The sequence below is a fragment of the Nomascus leucogenys genome, chromosome 2 (assembly GCF_006542625.1).
Source record: "Nomascus leucogenys isolate Asia chromosome 2, Asia_NLE_v1, whole genome shotgun sequence".
NCBI lineage: Eukaryota > Metazoa > Chordata > Mammalia > Primates > Hylobatidae > Nomascus > Nomascus leucogenys.
The window spans coordinates 32,555,352-32,578,280 of record NC_044382.1 but is presented as its reverse complement, the minus strand read 5'-3'; the positions used below and the strand labels follow the sequence as shown (position 1 = coordinate 32,578,280).

Here is a 22,929-nt window from a genome sequence, read left to right as displayed (position 1 = left end):
TGTTGGCGCATGCCTGTAATCCCAGCTACTCAGGAGGCTGAGATAGAAGAATCGCTTGAAGGCGAGATGGCGCCACTGCACTCCAGCCTGGGTGACAGAGCCAAGACTCCGTCTCAAAAAATAAACAAACAAGAAAACTCACCTCTAGATCTGCTTTATATGGCTGGACTGGAATAGCAAATTCAGACAAATGATAAAGTCTTCAACAGGGAAATGTGTAAAGAAAGAAGAACAGTAGAGACCGTAGAGGGGAAATCATTTATTTTCATACCATTTCAGTAAAAACTTAGGAAAAAGCAATTGTTCTACTGAGAGGTTTGAGAGGAGGGTGTTGGGGAGTAAGGAGGAGGAGTTATCTTGCTCTGTCAAACCAGGGTGTCCTTAGTCACTGGGACTGCACAGATTTCATAGACTCGGGAGGTCCTCATCTTGAGTTCCCGGGCCACCTGGCAGATGGCAAAAGGCCAACAGCAGTGCACCGCCAGCCAGTCTTCACACAGTGTGCCCTAGGGCAAGACCAGAGTCTGTTCTGTTGTAGTCACACAGGCTCATTTTTCTTCCCCAGGGACCTGTACAATGTTACCTCCTGGCCCTTCAACCACGGCTTCCAAGGTTCACCAACATCCTTAAGCCAATGCCCAGGGACACTAAGTTGTATAAGTGTATAATTCAAGCAGCTGAATTGCTAATCAATACCTGTGAATCAGAGCCCTGCCCTTAGGACCTCTGATATGGGCCTTTATAATTGAAACCACTGATTTCTCTATCAACTTCTTGGTTCTTTCTCTTAGGACCTAATATTTATAATTATTTATTTCTTTGGAGTAGGTAATAAGTGCACATGGTCTAAAATTTCAGTGTAAGAAGGCATAGGAAGTAAAAAGTAAATCCCTCTCTCCAGCTGTCCCCAGCCATCCAGTTGCCTGCCTGGAAGTAATCATTGTTACCAGTTTCTTGTAACCACTTCCAGATAAATTCTATGTCTACATAAACATATACATATATAGTACTTTAAAATCGTTCCATAATTCTGTGCTTTACTTTTTTTTTTTTTTTTTTCATTTAAAAATATATCAGTCTGGGCCAGACATGGTGGCTCACACCTGCAATCCCAGCACTTTGGGAGGCCAAGGTGGGCAGATCACTTGAGGGCAGGACTTTGAGAACAGCCTGGCCAACATGGCAAAACCCCATCTCTACTAAAATAATATGGTATTTTAGTTAACTTATATTTCCTGGTAAAGAGCAAAATTTTTAAATGTATTTCCTTTCTCAAAGTTTCTCACTAAGCATGGTATGTTTCAACATCCTCACCCACCCTTCTTTCATTTGGAAAATCATAGGTTTGGAAGGCATCTAGGTTTTCATACAGATTCAGGTTCACGTATACCTTCAAACACACTTACCTGTATTTTATGTCTCTCCCTGGTGCCAATTCTCAGTGCAAAGGTGGACCCAGGTAACAATGGCCAACAAAGACACTCTCCATAATGCCTGGCGATGTCACACTCAAGACACATAGGACAGAATAGACCACAGAAACCTGTCAATAACCACATCCAAAAAAGCCAAGGTTCTCAGATTTCTTGGAGCAACTTCACATCTCAAAGAATATTTACAACTTTATGCCACCAGTTTAATGCTGCACTGTCTCCCTGCTATCAGACACTGAGAATAAATAACCAATTCCCAAAACTCATTGTATGAAAATTGCCATAACTGAGCCAAATCAAAATTGCCTTCTTTTGTTAAACACTGGCAAAGCTGAACCTGATACAATTCTGTTACCATTGACTATGGTAATTGTTTTGCTCCTGTTAAGAGAAAAAGCATCAAATAACTTTTTTACAGTTGAATCATAACTGTTGCTTCCATTATGTTCATCTATCTAATTTCAATATTTAAAATAAACACGGCATACAGGATACTTTTGAATAACAGACATCTATTTCTATAAGTGTAATTGAAAGGTCTTTTATAGTACACTGATTCTGCCTCCTATTCTTATCAGGGCTTTATTCTATTTCTCAGACCAAGTTATTCAAATTTATGTTAGTGTCTTGGAGCCACTAACATCTGCCAGTTTGAATCTGCAAACTATTAGGGGCTTGGTTCCTTGAACATCGACTGGAAACAATTTGTCATTTATTAGTTCACTCATCTTTACTGATATTGTTTTCTACACATTCTGCATGAACCTTCCAACACAGAGGTTCTATTCTAAATATGTTTTGGGTCACAGACCATTTTGAGAGTACAATGATAGCTATGAACTCAGTCCACAAGGGAAAAGAAAACTACACGCACATAGACATGCAAAATTGTGCACTCAATTTCACGGAGTTCATGGATCCATTGAAAATTATTAACAGACCACAGGTTAAGAACCCCGATACACAGTTAAGATGTTATATCACCTAGCATCATAAAAGATGACAACTCTGATGAATGCAAATACTTAGGACTGTGAAACAGCAAAAACTCCAAGCTAACCATTATCTCTGAAAATTTTTTTAATAAATATTTTATGGAGGCATAATTTATATATAAGAAAATGCACAGGCCATCAGTGTTCAGTGGGATGACCGTCAACAATCACATACACCCAAGTAACCAAACGTGTGGAACATTGCTCTCACCCCAGAGCTCCTGTGTCCCTTTCCAATCAATCCCAGCCCTCCCGTTGCCCACTAGAGGCAACCATTGTTCCAATATCTATTCTTATAGATGAGTTTTGCCTCTTCTTGGGCTTCATATTAGTGAAATCATGTTTGCTTTTGTATCTGGCTTCTTTCATTCAATGTCATGTTTTTGATGCATCTATGCTGTTGTGTGAATCTGTCTCTTTTTTTAGAGTTGAGTCATATTCCATTGTATGAATATTCCACAAATTGTTTCTCCAGTCTCCCATTGATAAACATTTGATTATTTCATTTTTTGCTATTATGAATAAGACTGCTATGAAGACTCATCTGTAAGTGTTTACACAAGCATCTGTTTTTATTTCATTTGGGTGGATACCTGGAAGGGGAATTGCTAGGTTATGGGGTAGATATACATTTAACTTTGCAAGAAATGACAGACAGTTCTCCAAAGTATGTGTACCATTTTAAACTTCCGTCAGCAATGCATGAGAGTTCTATTTTGTTTATTTATTTATTTATGTACTGATTGATTTTGAGACAGGGTGTCACTCTGTCACCCAGGCTGGGGTGCAGTGGCACAATCATGGCTAACTGCAGCCTCAACCTCCCAGGCTCAAGCGATCCTCTCATCCTCTCATCTCAGCCTCCTGAGTAGTTGGGACTACAGGCATGCACTACCACATCCAGCGTATTAGTCTGTTCTCACATTGCTATAAAGAAATACCTGAGAATGGGTACTTTATAAAGAAAGGAGGTTGCATTGCCTTACGGTTTCGCAAGCTGTACTGTAAGCATAGCAGCTTCTGCTTCTGGGGAGGCCTCAGGAAACTTACAAACATGGTGGAAGGCTAAGGAGAAAGAAGCAGGCATGTCTTACATGGCCAGGGAAAGAGGAAGAGAGCAAAGGTGGAGGTGCTACACACTTTTAAACAACCAGATCTCATAAGAACTTACTCACTATACAGTACCAAGGTGGGATGGATCCAATTGTGATTGGATCACAGGGGCAGCTTCTAATGGTTTGGCATCATCCCTCCTTGGTACCATATAGCAATCCCAGGCCCCATCTCCAACATGGGGGATTACAATCCTATGAGATTTGGTGGGGACACAGATCCAAACCTTATCACTTGGCTAAATTTTTTTCTTATCTTTTGTAGAGATGGGGTCTCCGTATGTTGCCCGAACTCCTGGGCTCAAGCAACCCTCCCATTTTGGCTTCCCAAAGTACTGGGATTACAAGCATGAACCACCACTTCTGGCCAAGAGTTCTGATTGCTCCATATCCTCACCAACATTTGCTATTGTCAGTCATTTTTATTTTAGCTACTCTAGTGAGTGTGAAGTAGTCACCATTGTCTTTTAGTGCACCAGACACGAAGGCTCACATACCATGACACCAGCACACTGAAGAACTTCCTGACAATGGTCTGTCTCTGGCTACCCCTTGTTCTCCCACAGTGAACACTTCAAAGTCCCATTCCCAAATTCAGTGACAAAAAAGCAAAAAACTAGGAATTCTGTATCTTAGACTCTCCAAGGCTCCAGGACTCTGGACTTCAACTTCTAATAGTGGATGAAGTAGCACAAGCATACAAAGGGTATGAGGGATGGGGGCAGGGAAGGAAGCAGCCTGCCTTTAAAGATCAGAACATCTATTTCATGTATTTGAGAGTCTCAAGATAGTCACTAAATCATCTACTGTAGACATCTCTTGGCCCAAAGCAAACTCTGAATTCAGTCTCAAATAAGACTGGGATATTTCACCCTACATTTAAAAACCAATCTCAGGTAGATCAGCAGGCCCCACCCAGCCTGGATACCTGGTATGAACAGCTTAGAGGACAGCAAATGGTCCAGTAAATTTACTGAGAGTGCAGAGTACTCACATTGTATGCAACCTTGAATTAGGGGATTTTGAAATCAATGGCACATAAAAATCAATCAACTTTCACTTTACGTGTGGATTACAAAATAGTGTAAATCCCTGTAAGTAAAAAAAATTAATCAAAATTTTCTTAATTGTAAAGCTGGCAAGCTAAGTGACTAATAAATAGTGTTTACACAATTGCCTCAGCTGCACCACTTTAACTGATAAAGAGAAATGCCCACTATTCTCAATAAGTATATTGTACAGAAATTGTTTAAGTGCATTTGAACTCTTGCACCATATTTTATGACTCATACGCTTTTTAAAAAAAACACATGCTTTTGTTTTTATTTTTAATCTTTTTTGTCATATAATCATGTTATCTAAGTGTTCATTAGGAGGTAGTACTAGATGCTGAAAGAAACATACCTCAAATTCAATTACTGTACTTTGAAGAAGAAATTAGATGTGATTTTTAAAAAACACTATGAAGGACAAATTTTTATTGTATAATAGCTAATATTTATACAGAGTTCACTATGTACCAAGCCCTGTTAAAATCGCTCTGCACATATTAACTCATTTAATCTTTGCAACAATCCTATAGGTACTCTTCTTATCCCCATTTTACAGATGAGGATAGTGAGGCCCAGAAGATTTAAGTAATTTGTCCAAATTCACACAATTATCAGTGAAAGGCAGAGGAGGGATTGAACTCAGGTAGTCTGGTCCCAAAGTCTGAACTACTATACATATTATATATGTTCTCATGTTTTATGTATTTATCTATTATGCCACAGTAGTTGTGGATTGGTGTGCTAGAGAGTAGACAGTATCCTATCACTACTTTACATTTATTCCTGTAGGGTAGTCTTAAGTCAGGCAACTTCTTCTTTTTTTTTTTTTTTTTTTTTTTTTGAGATGAAGTCTTCCTGTCTTCCTCTGTCGCCCAGGCTGGAGTTCAATGGCATAATCTCAGCTTACTGCAACCTCCACCTCCTGGGTTCAAGCGATTCTCCTGCCTCAGTCTCCCGAGTAGCTGGGAATACATGTGCCTGCCACCATGCCCAGCTAATTTTTATATTTTTACTAGAGACAGGGTTTCGCCACGTTGGCCAGGCTGGTCTGAAACTACTGACCTCAGGTGATCCGCCCACTTCAGCCTCCCAAAGTGCTGGGATTACAGGCTGAGCCACAGCACCCAGCCTCAACTTCTTTATCAAGTATTGCTGCTCTGTACTGTGAGGAATGCAGTGGGATATGGAAACACTGTCAGGTCACACCCCAAGAAGGGATGCACAAAATCAGGATGATGGGATCCTTTGTTCTAAGGACTCTCTAGGAAAAAACTTTACAACTCATAACACAGGCCAAGAATAAGTATCTAGAATATATATAGAACTCTTGGCCAGGCACAGTGGCTCACGCCTGTAATCCCAACACTTTGAGAGACCAAGGCGGGTGGATCATTTGAGGTCAGGAGTTTGAGACCAGCCTGGCCAACATGGTGAAACCCCATCTCTACAAAAAATACAAAAATTAGCCAGGTGGTAGTGGCATGTGCCTGTAATCACAGCTACTCAGGAGGTTGAGGTGGAAGAATCCCTTGAGCTTGAGAGGTGGAGGTTGCCATGAGCCGAGATCGGGCCACTGCACTCCAGTCTGGGCAAGAGAATGAGACCGTCTCAAAAAAAAAAAAAAAACAAAGACAAGACAAAACAAATCAAAAAACTCCTGCAAATCAACATATAGAAGATTAAACAAAAGAAGAAAACGGGCATAGGACATGGGCAGGTAATCCACTGAAGAGCAAATACAAGTGGCCAATAATGAAGGCAAAAAGTTGCTCAATGTCATTGGAAATGAATACTAAGACATCCAGAAACCACTTATTATCCATGATAATGCCAATTTTTAAAAATTTGTCAGGCTGGGTGCAGTAGCTCGCACCTGTAATCCCAGCACTTTGGGAGGCTGAGGAGGGCAGATCACCTGAGGTCAGGAGTTCAAGACCAGCCTGCCCAACATGGTGAAACCCTGTCTGTGCTAAAAATACAAAAAATTAGCCAGGCGTGGTGGCAGGTGTCTGTAATCGCAGCTACTCGGGAGGCTGAGGCAGGAGAATTGCTTGAACCCAGGAGGCGGAGGTTGCAGTGAGCGGAGATCACACCACGGCACTCCAGCCTGAGCAACAAGAGCAAAACTCTGTCTCAAAAAAAAAATTGTTAATATGATATATTGTGGGGAGCCATGAAGAAATAGGTACTCCACACACAGATGGAAGTAGAAATTAGCACAGCCACTTTGGAAGGCAATTTTGCTGAATCTATGAAAATGTTACATCATCTAGGACCTAGCGATTCCACTTATCAGTGTCCACCCTGGACCAATGCTTATACATGCTCACAAAGAGGCAGGTACAAGACTAGTCACCGCAGCATTACTTGTAACTTTAAATTTGAAACAACATGAATGTATATTAATAGGCTGAAGTACAAATAAACTATAATTGTATAATTATACATACTGTGGAATACAAAAGATCAATTAAGAACCAACAGAGTTAAATCTCTAAGACAAATTTTGGGTTTAAAAAAATCAAACTGCATAATGACATGCACAGCATAATACATAATACCATTTATATTACAAATACAGAGAAATATAGAGAAAAAGATCAGGAAGGAGACTCTCTAAAATTTCAACACTTTAGGAGGCCAAGGCAGGAGGGTCACTTGAGGCCAGGAGTTTGAGACCAGCCTGGGAAACATAGTGAGACTCTATCTCTACAAAAAAAAATAAAAAATTAAAAAATTAGCCAGGCATGGTGGCACGCACCAGTAGTCCTAGTCACTCTAGAGGCTGAGGCAAGAAGATCACTTGAACCTAGGAGTCCGAGGTTATAACAAGCTGTAATCATGCCACAGTACTCCAGCCTGGGCAACAAGCAAGACTCTACCTCTATAAATAAATAAATACAATTAAAAGAAGGGACATGATTCCCTTTTCTGTAACGTTTTGGTTTTTTATAAGGTAAATGTATTGTTACTAGGGAAAAAAATTGCTTTTGTCTTTTTTTTTAAGGAGCTCAGATTCAAAAGGGATAAATTTAGCTTCTTCCTCTTACACCTAAAGGCCTGGTGGTTATGTAAGCACCCACAGTATAAATGATCCAGGCCTGTTCTCTGAGATGGGCTCCACCCGCATGTGTGGAATGTTGCTCATTATTCATCCTTCTAACTCATAGGAGAGTCAAGAGAAAGAAAAGAAACCTACACAAAACCAGAGTCTGGAGCCCCAGAGAGTAGAAGCAAGAAAGGTGGGTGGAAATTGCAGCAAGGCACATTTCAGATCAATTATTGCAAAAGAGGCAGAACTTTCTAACAATGAAATGCTCAGAAAAGAAATGGGTCATATTCATACATTGCTGGTGGGAGTGTAAATTAGTACAACTTCCAAATGGAAAGCCATTTGGCAACATCTATCAATATTTAAAATAGCACATACTATTTGACCAGCAGGTTTACTCTTTAGTGGTTATCCAACAGATATGCTCACACACATGCAAAATGACATCTGTGCAGTGATATTCATATAGCAGTGGTTTGAATGGCAAAGTCTGGAAACCATATAAAGGTCCATCAATGGAGATTTTCAGATAAATAAGCTATGGTACATTCATACAATGGAATCTTTGCAGATTTTTTTTTTTTTTTTGAGACAGAGTCTTTTGCTCTGTCACCCAGGCTGAAGTGCAGTGGCGTGATCTCAGCTCACTGCAACTTCCACCTCCCAGGTTCAAGCAATTCTCCTGCTTCAGCATCCCAGGTAGCTGGGATTACAGGAGCCCGCCATCACGCCTAATTTTTGTATTTTTAGTAGAGACGGGGTTTCATCATGTTGGCCAGGCTGGTCTCAAACTCCTGACCTTGTCTGCCCGCCTTGGCCTCCCAGAGTGCTGGGATTACAGGTGAGAGCCACTGCACCTGGCCGAATCTTTGCCGAATTTTAAGAAATTAGCTCCAGATATGTTGATATGGTCTGATCACCTAGATGTTTTTTTTCTTTTATATTTCTTTCAGAAGAATGTAATGTGAGATATATTATTAAATTAAAATAAGCCAAAGGTACTAGACAGTATGTGTTTACAGTGCTATCACTTGTATAAATTATATACACACACACACACACATATAAGCAAAACATCTAGAAGGATAGATACCAAAATATTAACAATATTTATCCCCAAGAGCTGGGATTACAGGATGCTGTTTTTTTCTTTTATCGTTTTTTGCATTTTTCTTTTTTATAATTATTATATAATACTTTTATAATTAAACATCTATTTTAACTTTTCAGATTTCTACGTCTGTATAAGTATATAGACTATATTTGGACTCAAGTAAAGGTATTTGACTCTGGAGAGAAAAACCAGGTAGATAGAGAAGAAGGATGGAGTACTAGCTGCTTTTCATATACAAAAAAGGTAGGTACTTTTGAATTCTGCATTATGTGCATGGCAGTCTTTACAAAATAATTTTTTAAGGTGCTGAACTGGGTCCAAAGGAAATGAGCCCTCCTCCCTGGAAGTGCTCAGAAAGTCGAGGCTGTCAGGTCTTTGCCAGGCACGTTGCAGAGGGGATTTACGCAAACAGATGGGGGAACAGACAAGCTGACTCGCAATATCCCTTCTAACTCTGAGGCTCTATGAGTTTTTCAATTAAATATGACAAAGAAGCAAATGAGAATACAAGTGACAATTCATTTATGTGTTATTCAGCAAATATGTTTAAGTGCCTCCTATGGTCTAAGTGCTCTGCTGGGCGTCAGAGCATTGAACAAGAAAACTGTGGTCCCTGCTTCAGGGAGTCTACAGGTTACCTGAGATGCAGTGTGGGGACACGAATCCCAGTCCAATGCCTTCTCATGCCTCCTTCCTTTTCCAGAAAACCAGGGAAAATTCTGGCTTGCTTTCTTCTTCCTACCTTGGGTATCTACTAGTTCCTAGTACACATCAGTCTCTTTACTGCCTGGTGCTCACAATGCCCGCTACAAGGAAGCTGTTTGAGTGGCTGGCCCTTTCCTATCTTTCAGGTAACAGCTTAAGTCAGCTCCTCAGAGAGACTGTCCTTTACCCCATTCTCCTATAATTTCCTTTCATAACACTCTGTTTAATTTCTTCAGGCATTTATCACAACCGTAATTATTTTGTTTATAGATTTTTGTTGTTGTTGTTTTGTTTCTTTTGTTTTGTTTTGTTTTGAGACAGTTTCGCTCTGTCACCCAGGCTGGAGTGCAGTCACGCAATCTCAACTCACTGCAACCTCTGCCACCTGGGTTCAAGAGGTTCTCCTGCCTCAGCCTCTGGTGTAGCTGGGATTACAGGCATGTACCACCACGCCCAGCTAATTTTGTATTTTCAGTAGAGATGGGGTTTCACCATGTTGGCTATGGTTGGTCTCAAACTCCTGACCTCAGGTAATCTGCCTACCTCGGCCTCCCAAAGTGCTGGGAATACAGGTGTGAAGCCACCGCATCCAGCCTATAGATTTGTTTATTATCCATCTCCTCTAAGACACTGTCTCTGACCTATTCACTAATATGTCTGTATCACCTACCTTGTGTCTATACATGGGAAGAAACTCAGTAAACATGGTTGAATCATGAGCTGAATTATGAGTTGATTACACCTTCCGCATAAACCTTCTCTGAGGCATCACAAACATTCCCAAAGCTGGACTGCCCAGTCTTTTACGCACAATGCTACTTAGCAGCCACTTATTTCACCTCAGTTTAATCTTCACATCTGAGCTCTCAGCTACCCTATCTTCAAAGGACACAGAGACACCCATTTGCTAATCCCAGTGCGGTGTGAATTCAGATGAAAGCACAGAGGTGGGAAGAAGGAGGCACTTAAAATACATAATTACAATAAAATGAGGAAGCAAAATGTCAAAAAGAAATGGAAATCACTGCTGTTCATAATGTAGCCTTTGCTTAATGGATGACAAATTGTAGCAATAATTCTCAGCGTTTGATGGAAAAATGCCCCAGGATGGGAATCTGGCATGGAACAGTCATGAGAAGAAGCTCTCCTTTTGTTCCCAAGTCTGTCAAAACGATGTACACAGTGATTTACTCTAAATAAAACTTTGTGGATAAAACAATCCCCAATTAAAAGTCTTTCTAAACAAGGAGGGGAAGAAATCCAAGACTCGTAGCACTCGCACTCCAGCAGCATTCTCAGAATTACAGTGCAGATAATGAGTGTGCATAGTAATATATTACCTTTAAGTTTTCTTCTAAGACAATTAACTTTAAAACACTATGAGCAGTCACAACATGGAAACACAACTAGGGAACAAAAATTACAGCACAACATTCGAGATCACCTTGAACCCTATCCATGGCCTTTCCTTCAGAATTCATGCCAGTTGTAAAGAATATTGTATTTCTCCCCATATCCTTTTTCCTCCCCTTGTCACTAGAATGGGCTCTCAAGTGGACAACCAGGGAATCCTCAGGAAGTGTGGTTGGTGTCCTGAGCGTTGATGTGGGTTGAGAGCAGAGGTGAGCAGTGACGTAATGCTTAAGGCAAACAGTATGGCTGAGGAGTGAGAATTCCTTGATCAGCTTTTCTAGGTGCTCTTAGGATTATGTAGAAATCATTCTGCAGCATCTAATACAAGCCTTCTGACTCATCTACTCTTTGCTGTCAACATGCTGAAGGATAATTTTTTTAAAATAACAGTAATATTAATAGCTAAGATTTACCAAGTGCATTGTAATGATATTTTTTTGAATTTTCCTGGTAACTGCACCCCAATAGTAAATTTAGGAAATTATCCCTTCCTTATTATGAACCATATTGGTAGGACCATCATTCAGAGAACCCTGGCCTGGTCAAGAAGTAGGCACATGATCCAAGCTGAGCAAATTGAGCTGCTTCCACTGAAACATCAATTCTCAGAAGGGGATGACACAAGGATAAAAACATTTAAAGCTGATCGGACTGTCGGCTAGCACATAATAACGATGCGTCTTGTCCCTTTCTGGGCTTGGCTTTTACCTGGCTCATTGATTCTGGGAGCTATCCCATGGCCTTCTAATGAAATTTAATGTTGGCTTATATATTCGTTTCCTAGGGCTGCCATAGCAAAATACCACAAACTGGGTGGCTTAAAACCACAGGAATTATTTTCTCATGGGAGAATTCTGGAGGTTAGAGGTGTGAAACCAAAGCGTTGGCAGAGTTGGTTCCTTTTGGGGGGTCAGAGGGAAAAATCTGTTCCCTGTCTCTTTCCTGGCTTCTGGGGTTTCCTGGCTTTTGGGGTTTGTTGGTGCTCCTTGGCTTGCAGATGTGTCACTCCAGTCTCTGCTTCTGTCTTCACATGGCCTTCTCCTTTGTGTGTCTGTGTCCAAATCTCTCTCTTCTTATAAATAAGGATTGACTTTATTTTAATTTGACTACATTGTAAAGATTCTATTTCCAAATAAAGTCACATTCAGAGGTTCCAGGTGAACATGGATTTTAAAGTGACACTACTCAACCTAGTACAGCTTGCAACCCTAAATCCCTAACTGATCCAGTTACGCCTCAAACTAGTGTTAAGAGTGGGTTCTATACATGTTCTGTTTTCATCTTTACAGTAAACCTTGAGGTAGGCACCTTTATCATCTTCATTTTAGAGGTGGAAAAATGAAGACCCAAAGGACTTGTTCAACGTTACATGGCCAGTAAGAGCCAGAGTTAGGATTCAAGGTGTATATGTGATACGAAGCTATTCTCCTAACCACTACACCATATTCCAGGCTTTGTCCTAGTTAAAAGTGCACTGAAGTTCCCCCAACCCCCAACCATAAGCTATGAAAGGAAAATGGTCCACTTATTATTCTGGGGCCAGATCTGCACATTTGTGCATGGCTACTCTAGCTCTCTGTACCTTAGTACTGGGTGACTATCAAAGTCATGAAAAGAGCAGAGAATCAGGAAGAATTCTGAGAGAACCAGACAACAGCTTCCATAATTGTCTGGTCAGAAATCCACATGGGTAGCAGCGACAGGAAGAGACTTGCCAAGCTGTGGGTCACGGGGAAGACTCTCAGCTGAATGAGGACTTGCTCAGAGTTCTCTGGTTGATACATCCTGTGAGGCATTAGGACAAATTCAGATCTTCCCAGAAGGCTGCTATATCCTTCAAAAATATTTTACCCAGGGTCTGTTGAATTTAGAACTTAAGAGACTAACCCTCATCCATCACACATACCCTCCCTCCTCCCAGAGAGATGCTGTGATCCAATTGCTCCCTAGGGCAAGACCATCAGGTCCCGGAAGGGGATCCTGACATGTGGTACCAAAGATGGGTCAGAATGTCCTAAGGTAAAAATAGAATCAATGAGCTTTGAACTCTAAGCCCAGGGGGAAATCATGTAGCCAGAAGACAGTGTTATTTGCCCCTCTTTATAGCTGAAAAGTGTCAAACCAGTGTCTGAAAAGATTTCAATCAAGGAAGGGAGTTTCTTTTTGTGATTGTTCTTGTTGATATGAGTACTACATACTCTTCCAAGACAACTGAAAAAAGAAAAGTAAAAAGGAAATAAACACTATCCATTAACCTGCCATCTGGAGACATCTGCTATAAATATTTGTATTTGTATTCTTCCAGACATTTAAGAAATGTTTCCCTCTCTCCAAAAACACAGTATCTACTGTGCACAGTTTTGCAACGTGTTTCTTTAACGTAAAAATGTATCCAAATCATCTTTTCATCTCATTAAATATTATTCTACAATATGACTTTTCGTGGCTGTATAATAATTCATTGTGTGGATTCCTCTTGTTGAACATTTAAGTTCTTCCAGGTTTCTGCTGTAATAACTAATGCTGCAAAATTTAATGTTCCTGCTAAATCTTTGCACATGATTTATTTCCTTAAACTCCTAAAAATGTAATTACTGGGTCAAAAGCTATGCAACAGCTGAGGTTCTTTCTATATGGATTGCTAAACCATCCCCCAGAAGAGTTGTACCAATTTACACTCCCACCAGCAGTGGATAAGAAAGCTCATTTTGTGCACTTTGCCAACAGTGGAGTCTGTCATTTAGAAATCTTTGAAGGCACCACATACTCTATAAAAGCATCCATATCTCTGAAAAGCAAGATTTTTCCAGACAAGGAGTACATTTGAGTCACTGAAAGATTAGTCCAGTTATTCTGAAACCATTTAATTTCTGTCCTTGTGCCGGCTGTAGCTTTTCCACTCACTGATTTCCTGGAAAAGAAAATGGTGAGGAGGAACTTAAATGAGGAGGAAAAACGTACAAATTCTCCTATCTCTGCAGACACTGAAGAGTCCGGTGCTCCAGCCCCCGCCAGTCTGGACAATTGCTGTGATTGTCGTCCTGCCACTGGCTCCCCGAACAGGCTGCTTCACCACAGCGCTGGCTGGTACATGGCCCCTGGAGAGTCAAGGATGATGATTAACTTGGAAACAAAGGTGTTTCAGAACAATAACCATTAAGCCAAATCAGAAACATAAAGAAGAGATAGGGACCCAATGATACCAAGGGGCTCCCAATTCACAGCCCAAATCGACTTTGCCATCTCCCTCCCTCCTCCTCCTCCATCATACCTTCTCTTCTGGCTTTTTGCCTCATCTCTATTAATGGAATTATTGTTCCAAATCCTGACACGCAAATTCAAGCTCAATGTCCAGTCTACTTCCTCAGTGCTTCAAATAGTTAAATTCACAAATTTGGAATCGAGGCCTCAGTTCAAATCCAGGTATTCCTGGAGGCTTGACCATGGTTAAATGACTTTACCTCTCTGCTTTCCGTTGGTTTTGATGAAAAAACTACCTCATAAGATTATTGTGTCTATTGAAGGACATCTGATTCATTTACTGTGCCCAGGGGATGTGTGACAAAGCAACTCTGAGTGAGCTTCATCCCAAGGATTTTGAATCTTTACTGAAGGGATACTGAGAAAGAACTGGACTGAGTGGGCAGACTGAAACCTGGACTAGGCTGTTGAAGTTGACATGGGTATCATTTAAGTGAATAACCCAGACTTCAGAATATGTCTTGACATCAAATTACTGTATGATTGATCTAGTGGTGCCACAAAGTATACTTTGGGTTGATTTTCCCAGAAAGGAATGAATACTCCTATCATCAATCATTCTGAATTAGAAAATGAAAACCTGGTGGCTGGGCTTCAAAAGCGAGGTAAGGAAAAACTTCTCTTTCTGAGGCTGAAAATCAGTTGTGCCTGAACTTCAACCATGGGGATGTCTGGAGTGATTTCCAAGTGAAGGGTAAGTTGCACTTGGCCTCATAGAAGGGGTGGGTCAAGAGTGGGGTAGAAGGGCCCTAGAATGAATCCGAGCCTGTGCAGTGTGCTAATTATTCTATTTTGTGCTTCTCTTTCAGCAAGCCTCATAAGATTTTGCACCTGGTTTCTGATGTGCTACGAAGAATTAAAGAAAGAGCCTGCCTCATAGTTGAGACAAAATAAGAGACAGCAGCATTTCTTCCTCAAACAGTTGTTGCAGTAGGGTGCGGCGGCTCATGCCTGTAATCCCAGCACTTTGGGAGCCCGAGGCAGGCGGATAATGAGGTCAGGAGTTCAAGACTGCCTGACCAACAAGGTGAAACCCCATCTCTACTAAAAATACAAAAAATAGCTGGGCGTGGTGGTGTGCACTTGTAGTCACAGCTACTCAGGAGGCTGAGGCGGAAGAATCGCTTGAACTCAGGAGGCGGAGGTGGCAGCGAGCTGAGATCGCGCCACTGCACCCCAGCCTGAGTGACAGAGCAAGACACCGTCTCAAAAAAAAAAAAAAAAAAAGTTGTTGCAGTAATAGTCGCCAAAGTTCAGCACCTGGGACACATGGCCTAGAGGCCAAAGCAGAACATTCCTAACTACCCTTAAGACAACATCCTGGGGGCATCCTGGAAACAGCTGTGGAGCCCATTACCTCTGATTTCTGGCAATAAAACCAATGGAATTTCATGGTATTATAGTATAAGTTGCATTGTGGATCTTATTAAGATCCACATCTCTTTTTCATGCCACCAATACGGATTATGTCCACACCTTCCCAAAGATGACAGCACATTTCTTGTTAAAAAAAGAAATTCCCAAGCCTTCCTTCAGACCAACTGCAAAGGTTTCCAAGAATGAGGTACAGAAATCAACATCAAAACAAGACTTTCAGGTAATTTTTAAGCACTCATGCCATTCTGAAACCTGATACCAGTAGATTTGGACACTAGCGATGGTGACTGCAGTAGTCTTCCCACTAGCTAGGTGGTGATGTCAATGCAAGAGAGATGGCAAAAAGTAAAAAAAGAAAAGGAGAATAAGAGGTAGGGATGTTTGGAACATATCCAGTCTAAATGTCACTGAGAATCAAGACAATACTTAACAAAGGGCTGGAAATGATGTACCAGAGCTTGGAAGAGAGGTTAGGGTTGGAAGCGACCTGTCTGGAAGTGTGAAGTGGAACTATGAAATACCCCCAGCCCTTTTATCCATTAGGCATTGTAGACAGTTCTCATGGTCTAATGAGCTTTCCAAGAACCTACCGTGGAAAAAAAAATTGGCTCCAAAATATAAAAACTGCAAATAAATTAATGCTCAATTAAACACAAAAATCTAGCATTATGTCAATTTTATTAATTGCCAAATTTAGAATTCACAAATATTTAACATTTTGAAAACAATTTATAAGTTCTCATTGTGCAAAAATTCCCAAATATGAATGGTTGCTAAGAAGCAGCAACTAGACATAAATGAGTTATTCATAGTCAAATAATCTCAAAAACAAAATTATAAGAATTCTTTCAAGTATTGTACAGAAAAAATATATATATATGTATATAACAAATGTATGGGTATATTTTAATATGTTTGTTATGATGTAAGTTAGGGCCCATTTCTGTAGACTGCATCACATCCCCCAAAAGGCATATATGTTGAAGTTCTAGCCCCCAGTGTGAATGTATTTGGAGACAGGGCACTTAGGAAGTAATGAAAGTTAAGTGGAGTTGTAGGGGTGAGATCCTGATTCAGTAAGTTTGGTGGCCTAGGCCAGGCACAGTGGCTTATGCCTATAATCCCAGCACTTTGGGTGGCTAAGGCAGGTGGATTGCTTGAGCTCAGGAGCTTGAGACCAGCCTGAGCAACATGGTGAAATCCTATCTCAACTAAAAGTACAAAAAGCCAGGCATGGTGGCACGCACCTGTGGTCTCAGCTACTTGGGAAGCTGAGGTAGGAGGATTGCTTGAGCCTGGGAGGAAGAGGCTGCAATGAGTTGAGATTGCACCACTGCATTCCAGCCTAGGCAACAGAGCAAGACCCTGTCTCAAAAAAAAAAAAAAAAAAAATAGGTGGCCTTATAAGAGAGATTGCTGTCTCTCTACATGCACGTATAGAGGAAAGGCCACGTGAGCACACTGCAAACCAGGAAGAAAGTCCTCGCCAGAGCCCACTTGGGCTGGCACTCTAATCTCAGACTTCCATTCTCTAGAACTGTGAGAAAATTATTTCTCTTGTTTAAGCCACACAGCCTATGGTATTTTGCTAAGGCAACCGAAACAGACTAAGACATCTTTGCTATTTTGAAATTGGCCCTGAAGAAACTACTTTTATATGTCTTATTTCCTCTGCCTCCATGTGTGCTCCCTGAGGTTGGGGGCATATGCTGTTCCTCCCTGTAAACCCAGTATCCCGCACACTACCCTGAAACCTCATGGGTGCATGATAAGTATTTGTTGGATTGGACCAAATAGATTCACTTGTCTCTTCTGTTATATTTGAGTCCTCCTCAAGGCTAGCTACAAATTTATGTGAACTTTACTGTGTTTCATTCTCTAGTAAAGCCACAAGTCTTGGGCATGAATTGATGAAATACAAGCAGAGGGTAGCCTAAAAGCTTTCTGCATTCCTCCATACAAAGGCATTTACCTCTCAATGTGATGGCCACAAGTTGGGGCTTCCCATCATTAGGCTAAGAGCTTCAATCATCTTCTAGTAGAGGGATTTCTTAGGGCAGCCTAAGAATAGAATGTTTGCTTCTAACTCAGTATTATGTGCATGACACCTTTTATTATAGCAAGGAATGCTGCATTCTATCCATTCCAAATCAAATAACTAAGAGGATAGCTTTTCCTTAATGGAAAAAGAAAATGGGCTTTTTTCTGTGTTTACCTTTTTTTTTTTTTTGTCTTTTGTCTTTTTTTGAAACAGGGTCTTGCTCTGTCACCCAGGCTGGAGTTCAGCGGCATGATCATAGCTCTCTGCAACCTCGAACTCCTGGGCTCAAGAGATCCTCCTGCCTTTGCCTCTCAAGTAGCTGGTACCACAGGCACATGCCACCAGGCCCACTAATTTTTTTGAATTCTTTGTAGAGATAGGGGTCTCGCTTTATTGCCTAGGCTGTTTGTCTAATTTTGAACTCAAGGATAGATTTGTTATTTATTTCCTTAATACCCTGAGTCTTCAGTTATTTTTATATTAAAATGTTTGAATTGACATACACTGGCTAAGACATTTCAGTTCAAAATGATTGCTTATGTGTTGTAATTGAAATAACAACCATAGCTACCTTTCACTGAGTACCTTCCATGTACCAGGATCTCAGTAGTTCATTAAGAACTGAAAGATTATTCAGGGGCTGCTACAGGTATCAGACTCAAGTAGCTTCTGTAGCTTCCTGGACAGCTTTTCTATATATTACGCCCAGGGAATCTTATGCTACCATGAAGAACAGGAATAAGTATGCAAACAGTGGATGACGCTTATGGCCACAAAGCTCTGCTAAACCAGAGAAGATGCTCATTTACCTATCAAATTCCACAAGTTCTTCATTTAGTAGAAAAAGCAAAGATTTTAATTTCAGACACAAAAAAGTTCAAATAGTTACATTCTAGTTGTTTGATCTTATAAAATACAACTTGTCACAACCTTCAGCTCTGGCCTCCTCCTCCATAAAATTGGATTTAAAATATCCTAGCTCCTCAGTTGCCAGAGTATTAAACAAGATCATGTACCTGACACATAGTAGGCATGAAGTCAATGGCCACTGTTATTATTCTAACTTCAGGATCCTGTGTATGCTCTAGGGCATTCTGTATACTTTTCTCAGAAACGAAGAAAGGAGAAAGGAGAGCTGGACCAGGTTTTCAGTTGTCATATGTGCTACCAAATGCCTTAAAATTCAGTCAGAGTGATGGCCAGGCATGGTGGTGCACACCTATAATCCCAGCCACAAGGGAGACTAAGGTGAGAGGATTGCTTAAATCCATGAGCAAGACTCCATCTCTTCTTCTTTTTTTGAGACAGAGTTTTGCTCTTGTCGCCCAGGCTGGAGTGCAGTAGTGTGATCTTGGCTCACTGCAATCTCTGCCTCTGGGGTTCAACCAATTCTCCTGCCTCAGCCTCCCTAATAGCTGGGATTACAGGCATGCACCACCACGCCCAGCTAATTCTGTATTTTTAGTAAAGACAGGGTTTCACCATGTTGGCTAGGCTGGTCTCAAATTCCTGACTTCAGGTGATCTGCCCACCTCAGCCTCCCAAAGTGCTAAGATTACAGGTATGAGCCACTGCGCCCGGCCTCAGACCCCATCTCTTAAAAAAAAAAGATTCAGTCAGGGTAACCAACCATTCCAGTTGGCCCAGGACCAAGGGTTTTCCCAGGATAGGGAACTTTTAGTGCTAAAAGCAGTACAGTTCCAGGCAAACCAAGATGGTTGGTGACCCTAACCCTCAGAAGCTGAGGGAGGCTTTAACTCAGGAGGCAGGAGGCTAACTCCTGTTAAAGTTTGATGGATGAGATACATACTTTTCCCCCTTTTTGACCTCACTCCATTCCTCTTCCTCTTCTAGCACAAGCCCTACCATGTCTCTCACATGTTTGGTTCTTCAGCCTGGGATGTTACATGTCACTCTTCCGTAATCACACTTGGGAGTATTGAGAAAACATTCTGCCTTGCACCTAGGCCTCCTTGATTATTTCAAACTCAGCTGAAGCCAAAACCCTTGAGTTTTCATTTCAAAAGGGTGGAAATGATTGGCAGTCTTTAAAAATAAAGTTCCACTTGGTCAGGGTTCAACATTTTAAGTTAAGAATAAAGAGATACCATTTCACCCAAGCCAGCCCTTTTCTTGTCACCAGCCAAGAAAGGCCAGAAGGAACAAATCAGTTGCCCTCTTTTCAAGTTTGCATGGAGAAAAGATAGCAACCACTTTCTTCCCAAGCCCAGTTTTCTTTTCCCTGGCTCCTTGTAAGTAGAGGTTGATTCGATAGTCCAACTGAAGAGCAAAAGCTAGGGGAAAAACTCATCCTATTCCCTACCTCAAGTTGGAAATAAAATATTGTTCATCTTCAGATGACATGTGTGACAACAGAGGTGAGTATATGTTGAGTAACGAAAGATCCTCAGGACACTTGAAGAAGTTACTTCCAAACCAATTCATAGTGAGAAGTGTTTTCTTGTCCCTTGGGCTATCCTTTTTCCCTTTGGCAATAAGCTGGTTTCTAAACTTAGGATTAGTCCAAAGTGAAACATCTCTTGAAAGAATGTTCCCTTAATATTCTGGAACCTGAGGTCATAGCAGTGTAACTGACAGACATCTTTTTTCTTTAAAGACAGGTATACACCTAACTGTGGACACATTCATCTTACTAATCTGTAGGGAGATATTGCTGGAGTATAGAGTAAGTAGAAAAAGAAAAAGACTTACCTTTGGTGGAAAACCCTTTAAGAGATGCCTCTAGTAAACATTTATCTAGCTAAGTGCCACTTGACCATTCCTTGGAAGATTCAGAAGGCTGAAAATTTCTGCCATGCCATGTGACTGAGAAGCAGCAGGGACCTCTCTTCATCCCCTGAACTGCTGGTCCAATTCAGCCAGATGATGCAAGTCCCATAGCCAACCCAAAAGCAGGAGCAAAAAAAGTCTTTCAGTGCAGGTATTGTATTTCAATCCATCTTATGAAAGGTGGTCTCCTCAAGTTTGAGCTATGGTAGATTGCCACAAGCCTCAAAGCCTTTTCAGAACTTCCAGAAATTCTCTGCTCTTCCATTAACTTCATTGATAATGCCAGGAAAGTGGCATTTCTTCTTTCCTACCCAGTCCAGATGGAATCTAGTAACCGAAGCAGGGCTTGCCTGCTGATGTCCTCACAACAGCTCTGAATCCTCAAGGTCTTAGGAGCCTCTGAATCATGCCTCTAGCACATGTCTTATGGAGGTGTGGACCCTAGAAACATTGGGAAATATCCTAAGACAAAAAATTAGGCAAAATTTCATGTTGAGGAAAGGGCTCTGCAATCATAATTCGACATTACATTAGAAAGACATCAGGAGGATACCGCCAATTATATCATATATTCTTTTCATCAGACCCATAGAGAATGGTTGTTTAGGGTTCTGAACTTCAAAGCATTTACTTGAACCAGGTTGTCAGGAAAAGTCTAAATCAAAGATCCTTCCAAATCAAGATTCCTCAGACATAGCTTCATAACTGTCTTCAATCATGGGGTTCTGGGCAACTGTCATTGTCTTCTTAACAGTAAGGATGCACCCTACATTAAGGACAGGTATGTTTTTTCTGCTTACTACTCTATTCCAAGTGCTTACCACAGTGTCTGGCACACAAAAAGCACTCAATAATTTGTTGAATAAATGTGCCCTACATGAAAATTCAGGTTTATAAGAATAACAGAAATTAAGAGGTGATTACTAGCTTTGCAAAAAAAAAAAGATTTACAGTAAGATTCCTTTGAAGAGTAAACCACCATTGTACATGTAAGCTATGACTCCATATTTTTACATTTCATTTTCACCCAACTTTTCTAATCAAACGTCTATTGTATGAAGTGACTAATCCACATGCTACACAGCTTTTTCATTTAAAAATAAAATGAAAAGAAAAGCCATGTGCTTTACAAAAGAATGCCAAATATTTATGAAAAAGAAATAATAGCATTAGAATATCACCATTTTGCACAGCCCCAACATAACAACTTATCAAGAAGGAAATTCAGAAGCATTAAAAGCATTAGATAAAAAAGATTAGGAACCGAATATTCTCAAGGTGCAAAAATATAACTATTCCACATATTTCTAATTGCAAAAGAGAAAATGTACGTTAACTATGAAAAGTTCCAGAAGTACTCAAAATGCATATTTACATTGGAAAGTTCTGAAAGTGTAAGAAAAAAAAAGTACCCTTACAATAAAAGCTCTGGGTGTGATTTTAACAAACATGCCTTTACATGAGAAGGTCCTAGAAGTGATCAAAATGTATCTTTAACATTACCCTTCACCCTTCCTTCATGATTGTAGGTTCCTGAGGCCTCCCCAGCCATGCCTCCTGTATAGCCTGTGGAATTGAGTCAATTAAAACTCTTTTTTAAATAAATTACCCAGTCTCAGGTAGTTTTTTATAGCAGTATAAAAACACACTAGGCCAGATGCAGTGGCTCACACCTGTAATCCCAGCACTTTGGGAGGCTGAGGCGGGCAGATCATCTGAGGTCAGGAGTTTCAGACCAGCCTGGCCAACATGGTGAAACCCCGTCTCAACTTAAAAATACAAAAATTAGCCAGGCGTGGTGGCAGGCACTGTAATCCCAGCTACTCAGGAGGCTGAGGGAAGAGGATCGCTTGAACCTGGGAGGCGGAGGTTGCAGTGAGCCAAGATCATGCGACTGCACTCCAGTCTAGATGACAGAGCAAGGCTCTGTCTCAAAAAAAAAAAAAAAAGAAAAAGAAAAGAAAACACACTAATACAAGCTCTATGCACAGCAGAGGGCCATTACAAACCTTATTGATGCTGTAAATTTTGGGGTGAAGTATTTTCTACCTGACTGGGGTCCATATAAACGTCTCCTTTCTCTGACCTCCTAATGGCCCTGGTAACACTGGCCTTGGTCAAATACATTCCTGTTCTCCATGCACGAATTCTTTGTTGTCTAAGTGTAGTGCAATGAAGATGGAGGCCAGGGCTGTAATTCAACTATGCTGCTAATATATAGGATCCTGAGCCAGTCACTTTGACCTGTTTCTTCATGTGGCTTTCTTGCTATTCCTTCAGCACACCAGCTACGTGCCCCTGCCTCAGAGCAAAAAATGCTTTTGACCACATATGTGCTAACAAAACTACATATGCATTTACCCTCAGACCCACAAGCCCACTTCTACAAATTGAAGATACACCTCCACAAAAGTGAAATGACATATTCATGAGGTTACTCACTGTATCATTCTATACAAATTCTATAAAATACTAAAAACTTAGAAATAACCTATATGTCCATCCATGGAGACTGGTTGAATAAACTAAGGTACACTTTTACAATAGTATTACATGAGCGAGGAAAGAAGAGGGGCAAAAGAGG

At 40.8% G+C, this 22,929-nt stretch overlaps 1 protein-coding gene across 1 annotated transcript; it reads right to left on the bottom strand.

Annotated features, from left to right (window-relative positions):
- Positions 1-244: 244 nt before the first annotated feature.
- Positions 245-21,277, bottom strand: PLAC8L1 (PLAC8 like 1). Its single transcript, XM_003266576.3, has 4 exons — positions 19,879-21,277; positions 13,838-13,974; positions 1,407-1,543; positions 245-506 (listed from the first exon to the last, which is right to left on the bottom strand). The coding sequence occupies exons 1-4, from the start codon at positions 19,998-20,000 to the stop codon at positions 366-368; spliced, it is 537 nt and encodes a 178-aa protein (XP_003266624.1). The 5' UTR covers positions 20,001-21,277; the 3' UTR covers positions 245-365.
- Between the last annotated feature and the right edge of the window lie 1,652 nt (positions 21,278-22,929).

Bases quoted from the DNA above. Each gene is read 5' to 3' on its own strand.
- PLAC8L1 (XM_003266576.3), bottom strand. From the start codon at position 20,000: ATGAATTGGTTTGGAAGTAACTTCTTCAAGTGTCCTGAGGATCTTTCG. The intron at 1,544-13,837 runs GTACGTTTTTCC...GGTTATTGACAG, and splicing joins CTGCAGAGATAGGAGAATTT to GTTTCTGTGGTCTATTCTGT. The intron at 507-1,406 runs GTAAGTGTGTTT...GTCTTGCCCTAG, and splicing joins GGGAGAGACATAAAATACAG to GGCACACTGTGTGAAGACTG.